Source organism: Marmota marmota, unplaced genomic scaffold, assembly GCF_001458135.2.
Source record: "Marmota marmota marmota unplaced genomic scaffold, marMar, whole genome shotgun sequence".
Taxonomy (NCBI): domain Eukaryota; kingdom Metazoa; phylum Chordata; class Mammalia; order Rodentia; family Sciuridae; genus Marmota; species Marmota marmota.
In genome coordinates, this window is record NW_025999941.1 from 17,372,241 (window position 1) to 17,379,983 (window position 7,743).

A 7,743-nucleotide genomic window follows, 5' to 3' on the forward strand; every position below is an offset into this window, starting at 1 on the left:
GAGAAAAAAACCTGCAGGAACCTTTCCTACCCCCAAACTCTAATAAATCTAAGTTGCCTTCTGTTAAAAGCAATATATTAGTGCCTCAAATGTACTTTTTATTGTGAATTCCACTGTTGGTGACAATGATCAAGCACCGTAGGAGTGACTTTATGGCTATGAACACATTCATTGAGGTATGCTTAATTCAGAACCACTAAGATGTTGTATACCAAAGCATCCACCACCATGGAAATAGACAGAAGAGGAAAATTTTTTAAAAAAATAAAAAAAAAAAGAATCTGAAAGACTATCCTCTCACACATCTAGTTAGGAAGAGTAATATATTACAAATGTATCTTTTTCCAGAAAATACTTTTGATTTAATTTAAAAAAAAATCACAACTTAAAAGCCTTGCAGAAGTGGCCTTGCCCTTAAGACGTTAGAGGTGTTGAAAGAGACATTCAGATAATGATCACTGTACAAAGGGAGTGTTAGACATCACACAGCCCGCACACAGTTTACAACTCCACCGACTTGTTCTGCAAGTGCCACAGCACTGGGGTCTGACTCTCTCTCCCTCTTTCTTCCTCCTTGGCATTTCAGAAAATCGTACACAGGCCCAAGAAGAACTATATTAAATAAACGTCATGTCTTCAGTTAAGATAATCAGCAGTTCATATTTTACAATTTAAGCATGTAAGCTCTTAAAATATCTATGGGGGTGGGTGGTGATCCTGTGCAGAGAAGGAAAAAAAAAAAGCCATACTAAGAATACATTCAAGTAAGAGAATTCTGTGGAAATTAATATATATGTACATAAGTGTGGATGTACACAGGTGTGTTTACGTACGTAGGTGTGTACATGGACATACACATGCATAGAACCCTGGCAAGATGTCATTTTCCCAAGGAATACTTCATAGAAAAATACAGGACAATCTAAGGAATTAGAGCATGGGAAATACAAATTTCTGTTTTTCTTTTTTTTTCACCCAGTTACAGGAATATGCAACAAGGAGGCTTATGTTTTTTGGTGAAATTTAGTGGCATACTTTTTTTTTTTTGGCACCAGGGATTGAATTCAGGGGAGCTCTACCACGGAGCCACATCCCCAGCCCTTTTTGTTATTTTATTTTATTTTGAAATAAGGTCTTTCTAAGTTGCTCAGGGCCTTGCTAAGTTGCTGAGGCTGGCCTCAAGCTCATGATCCTCCTGCCCCAGCCTCCAGAGCCATAGGATTATAGGCAATGGGCCACCATGCCTTGTGACATATTTCTTTTTGGAGGGCTAGGAGGCTTTTTGAAATGTGACTCTGGTGTTGGTGTTACTACTGGTAGAGATGAAAACGGAGTAAGTTCGAGAGGGAACATTTCATGGAAAATATCATGAAGTCCGTGAAAAGGGAAGCTGGACATGTGGGGATGTTGCCAACACCCTGAGGTCATCTCTCGTGCTCTTCAGAGCATGCACCTGGGGAGGGTGCCATTACTGGACACAGACGTGCTCCCAGGGAACTGTCCATGTGACTCAGGGTGACATTTCTTAAACTCTGGAATACAGCTCAGCGATACAGTACCAGTCGAGATAACCCTTCTCAATTCTTCTAGATTTCTACCTAACAAAAGTACAGTGGTCACAGAGCTATTTCTGCAGACACAACCTCAGACATTGAAAACCTTGGTTTCTAGAAGCATCCACAGGTATCAACCATGTCAATTCAATGAATGTGCTTTTCAGCTGGTTTCAGGGTTATTCTTTTCCTCAGAATCATAGTGAACAAAAAAGGCCTTCTGGATAGGACCTGATACAATACTAAGTTCGACTTCAGTGCAATTAACGTATTGACCAGAACGTTTGCCCTAGCTCTATGAACCAGTCAATGGCTCCATAGCTCAGGGCACAAGCTAGCCAAGCCAAGGTGATGTTGGACACAGTTGAGCCTTCTGTTTGCCAAGAGCTGCCCTAGAAGTTTGCATTGTGTCCACGGTGGCAAACCTGCCTCACCATGTCACCTGCTGGCTGAGCAGTGAGCAGAGACCAGACCCCAAAAAAAAAAAATAGTCTCCAACAGGCTTTCTGTCTGGGCAGAAGAACATTCCAGACACCTTGAAAGGCCCCAGGTCACTGATTCCACTGGGGGTCATTCATCTTTTCATAATGACTTCAGTCTATTTGGTGGGCCCAGGCTTTGTGACGACTGTGGTTGAGTTGTACCCCGAATGACAGGGAAGCAAACTATTAGTCATTGAAGAAAAAAAAATGCAGAGGCCTCAATAAGCAGAAATGGTCCCCCAGCGTCAACGCTACGGTAGCTTAGAAAGGAGAGAGTGTCTGCTAACGAGCTGTCACTATCTAGGGACATGGTTCTTCTAGCAAAGGAAGCTACTTCTTGGCACCAGGTCCTGTATGAGGTACACGGATTCTTGTGATGTCACCTCTGGCCATGTCGCAAAAATGTTAATGCTACTGTCAGTGACTAGGAGAGAATGACACACTATTCCCCAGGACGGCCTCTAGGACACCCTCGCCAGGGGACACTGATGTCGCAGGGACCGCACCAGAACACCCTGGGATTGGAGAGTTTGGGGAACAAACAGGAATAGTTAGGGCCGTACCGAGCTCCAAGCGCCAGTACTCCAGGCGGCGTCTTGGGGACAGGCGTGTGTGTTACACTGCTCACGATCTGGAGGCTTGTCAAGGATTTCACAGCTCAGATCTGGGAAGCGTTCGCCGTTGGACCGCTGACAGGCCACCAGCCGCGTCCGGCTCCCTCCACCACATGGCTTTGTGCACTGCAGAGAGGACAGCAGACATTGCGGTGATTTTGTCTGAATGGCCAGCGACAGATTTTCTTTCCCATAAGGAACCTGTCTTAGCCAAACTCGATGACAGCATTGGACAAGGTAACTCTGACAGCTAGAGCCAGGCGTCACTGCAGCGATACTATCTTACAGTGGACCCAAGTCCTCCTCCCTGGGTGGTAGGGGTTGCTCACTGAGGGATTCCCCATACCTAAGAGGGTTTTGTATCCATTATCTCCTCAGGTGCAGAGTATGACATTTGTCCCGCTTAATATTTGGGGCCACTGAGGTTAAGGAGTCAATTAACTCGATCAAAGTTAATTTATGCACAAATAGCTGGGGTAAAATTCAAAATCTAAAAACATAAACAAAGCTGGGTGCAGTGGTGCACATCTGTAATCCCAGTGGCTCAGGAGGTTGAGGCAGGAGGATCACAAGTTCAAAGCCAGGCTCAGCAAAAGCGAGGCCCTAAGCAACTCAGTGAGACCCTGTCTCTAAATAAAATACAAAATAGGGCTGGGGATGGGGCTCAGTGGTTGAGTGCCCCTGAGTTCAATCCCTGGTACCCAGGAAAAAACAAAAAATAACAAAAACAAAAAACCCCAAACTATTCAATATTAAATAAAGGAAATAATGACCTAGCCAGTTTTATTTTCTGGCAAGCATGTTATTTTATTTTTTAAAAATAGTGCCTGGAACCCAGGGCCCCACACATGCTAGGCAAGTGCTCCACCTCTGAGCTACTTCCTTAGTCAGACTCCAGCTTCTGGCAACTTCTTTTTATTTTTAGGTACCTGGGATTGAACTCAGGGTCCCTTAACCACTGAGCTACACCCCCAGCCCTTTTTATTTTTTATTTTGAGACAGAGTCTCACTAAATTGCTGAGGCTGGCTTTGAACTCACCATCCTCCTGCCTCAGCCTCCCGGGTTGCTGGGATTACAGGCGTGCAGCACCGTGCTCAGCTATTTTCTGGCAACTTCTAAGGTGTCACCAACCTCTGATGTTTTTCTGACTCTAATCTCTTTAGACCTTTATGATGCTAATGTATTTTTCTCTCTCTCTCTCTCTCTCTCTCTCTCTCTCTCTCTCTCTCTCTGAATCTTAGGACAAGGATGACTTGCCCCTGGGATGAATAAGCAGTGTGGTGGGAGATGTGGCTCAGACTCCTGGCGGGACTCAAACTTCTGAGGCAGGAACAAGTCGCATTTCTTGGACAGTACTGCTGTGCTCACATCCAGGGACCCGGACAGTCAGTTCCCCTGCTGTGTGAGGGCCAGATCTCCCTAGAATCTGGAAGGATCACTCTGTGCTGACAGCGCACGTCCCACAAATGCCTGCACTTGGCTGGTGTGGGTCCAATTACAGAAGCTTAATCGCGGGTCCCAGAGGGCAGGGATTTCGCAAGGAGTTTTGGGAAACCCACAATCCACCAGGCTCCGAGCCTCCCTCCCCCTCCCTTCCCTTCGAGGAAGCTCTCCAGGATGACATAACTGTCGATGACAGTCAGCCAAAGCCCCTGCTCTGCCTGCCACTACCAGGTGGCGCGAATGGAACCAGGGGAGGTGGGCGCCACTGCCCTCAGCCAGAGCACGCATCAAGGGGCCCGCAAGCTGGTTTCTCATTCCTCCTCTTGGCACCGGGGTCTCCCAGGTGCTAACTGACATTTTTCATTTCATAAATTTTACAGTCCAGACAGAACGGCTCGATGAGCTTTAAGTACATGCTCTTCCTGTGGATTTAGCAGGAGAGAGCTGTATTCTTGGTTAAACGCAAAACCAGAAGCATCTCAACTCCACCATTAAGTACAACAGGGACTCAAGCTCCCTTTCATAATAGTACCACGAAGGATCATGAAGATTTTTAACATTAATGATGTCAATTATTATTTTTGGGGGGATACCAGGGATTGAACTCAGGGGCACTCAACCACTGAGCCACTTCCCCAACTCTGTTTTTTATTTTATTTAGAGTCAGGGTCTTACTGAGTTGCTTAGGGCCTCGCCATTGCTGAGGCTGGCTTTGAACACATGATCCTCCTGCCTCAGCCTCCCGAGCTGCTGGGATTACAGGCGGGCACCACCGTGCCCGGCTAAAAGCATCAATTTTTAAAAAACCATCAAAGATTAGTTAATAAACAACTTAAACCAATATTTATCAACATTTTCTCCTAATCTGCCTTCTGTAAGTATTCAAGCTGTCTCTTATTGGTTATAAGCAAATTGTTTAAATAAGAACAGCACGAAGCCAGGTTTCTAATGAATCCCAAATTCAGAAGTTTCTATTCAATCTGGTTCTTGTTCCTTATAATACAAACAGTGACATGATTCCTTCAGAGGGACAGGGACGGGTGGTTTGTCCTCACCTCTCCCCAGTTGCCGTAAGCCCACTGGGGACAAGGACCGGATTCGCAGGCCCTCTGCTCGTCGGGTTTGATTCTCTCCACACAGTCGTTTGCAGTGTATCCATTTTCATCCTGACACACCACGACACGCCGCTGGGCCCCTCCGGCACAGGTACTGGAACACTAACACACCGATGACAAGTTAACCCTCAGCATCACCTCTGCTGGAGAGACAAAGCAGCAACTGGCTGCAACTCAGACAATGTGACAGAAACTGTTCCTGAGCATCCGCAACCAGGACAAGGCAGCTGGGGACCTCTTTTTTTTTTTGTAACTGGGATTGAACTCAGGGTCACTTAACCACTGAGCCACATCCCCAGCCCTTTTTTATATTTTATTTAGAGACAGGGTCTCACTGAGTTGCTTAGGGCCTCGCTAAATTGTTGAGGCTGGCTTTGAACTTGTGATCCTCCTGCCTCAGCCTCCCACGCTCATGAGACTTCTAAATTAGTCCCATTTATTGTCCCCCTTAATTTCTCTGCAGGGTGGGGTGGAGTGGGTGAGGGGGAGGGTCAATGGACATCATAGTTTATTTGGAGATTCTTCTTTTTTGGGCGCTGCTGGGGAGTGAACCCAGGGCCTTGTGCATGCCAGGCAAGCGCTCCACCAACTGAGCTATCTCTCCAGCCCCTTTGGAGATTCTTTTCAAAATTTGGAGAGCTTATTTGGAACCAACATTGGACGTCCCTTTCAACACAGAGGTCAAATTACTGGCTTACTGAATTGCCACTTGTTGAAATGATGCTTCCCCAGGACCTCACTCAGTTACTGCAGGAGGCAGCCTGCTGTGTCATTGAGACAGGACTCCCTAGCAGGCTGACGTTCCCTCCGCCCCCTTGACTTCAATGGCTTCATGGGAACAAGATAGATATGTTTTGCTCATTTAATTTTTTTACTTCCCCAATGAACCTAGTTGAATTCGTCTTGAGGAGCCTGTCTTGGGGCACTTCAGACTAATTCGCTGATGGCTGGGGTTGGCATCCCCCCCATTTCCCACACAAGCTTCTCAGCTCTCCCGCGTAGCGGTACCTGGAATGTTTTGTGTTCCCATGATTTCCTTATCCTTTTAACCCAGAGTGTTTGCCTGCATCCTTTACTCTGCCCCTTCAGTTATAAAATGGATTTGCCTCCAAAATAACCATCTGGCCCTGGGAGCTATGTCATTTTTACAAATTATCAAGTTGCACATGGCATTTGCAATCTTTTTTTTTTTTTGGGGGGGGGCGGGTACCGGAGATTGAACCCCAGAGCACTCAGCCACTGAGCCCCATCCCCAGCCCTGTTTTGTATTTTATTTAGAGACAGGGTCTCACTGAGTTTCTTAGGGCCTCACTTTTGCTGAGGCTGGCCTTGAACTTGGGATCCTCCTGCCTGAGCTGTTGGGATTCCAGGTGTGCACCACTGCCCCCAGATCATCTCATTTAAGTCATACTACCAAAGAGAGCAGGACTTAATGGTACCCTCATTTTACAATTGAGGACACTGAGGCTCACAGGTGAGGGGACCTCCTCAGCCCCCTCAAATTTGAAAGTGCAAGTTTTTGGTCAAATGGAGACATCTGCGGTCCACCCGCACTGCTAACCTTTAGGGAATGAGATGCTGCCCTACCCCAAGCAGCACTTAGATTATCTAACAGGAGTATTTCCTCTTTAATCTAATACCAGTGAAACAGCAACTATGCCACTATAGACTGTATTCATCTGGAAAATGGCAGAAAGAAAAGCCACTTTGTTTAAGAACTCCCTTTTCATGTTCATAGCAGCCAATTCACAATAGCTGAGCTATGGGACCAATCTAGGTGCTCTTCAACAGATGAATGGATAAAGAAAATGTGGTCTATATACACAATGGAATATTACTGAGCCTTAAAGAAGAATGGAATTTTGGTGTTTACCAGTAAATGGATGGAACTAGAGGCCATCATGCTAAGTGAAATAAACCAGTCCCAAAAAACCAAAGGACAAATGTTCTCTCTGATGAGCAGATGCTAATACACAATAATGGTGGGGAATAGAAGAAGTTCACTGCATTAGACAAAGGGGAATAAAGAGGGGGATGGGAATAGGAAAGACAGTGGAGTGCATGGACAGAACTTTCCTGTGTTCATATATGAGAACACATGACCCATGAAACTCCACATCATGTCCAACCACAAGAATGGGAAGTTAGACTCCATGTCTGTGTGTTAGGTCAAAATGCACTCTACTGTCATGCACATCTAAAGGAACAAATTAAAAAAAAAAAAAAAAAGAACTCCCTTTTAGAAAAGTCTCTCTGCTCTTTCCCTCCAGGTCTGAGCTGCCTGACTCATTCTGTCTTTCACAATACTGCCCAGCAGTGACACCCGCTCCTCCATGCATTCCTCGCCCCTTTGAAGAGTGAGTCCTCCAAGAGCATCTTTTCGGGGACAATACTGAGTGGCTCTAACTACATTGCCTTCACCCAGAGCCCGTGAAATCACATACCAGTACCTAAAGAAGAGCAGACAGGTGCAGAGGCATTTCTAGAACTTTCCCTCCCCAAACTCGACCTCATGGGAGAGAAGCAAGCGGGGGG

The 7,743-nt window shown here is 46.0% G+C and overlaps 1 protein-coding gene across 1 annotated transcript in view; it reads right to left on the bottom strand.

Moving 5' to 3' along the window:
- The window catches only part of Adamts9 (ADAM metallopeptidase with thrombospondin type 1 motif 9), a 147,897-nt gene that overhangs the window by 65,907 nt on the left and 74,247 nt on the right, over positions 1-7,743 (bottom strand). The window contains exons 22-23 of the mRNA XM_048801020.1: positions 5,149-5,310; positions 2,599-2,775 (exon numbers count right to left, since the gene is read on the bottom strand). Coding sequence (XP_048656977.1) covers positions 2,599-2,775; positions 5,149-5,310 — 339 coding nt within the window. The remainder of the gene's footprint in view (positions 1-2,598; positions 2,776-5,148; positions 5,311-7,743) is intronic.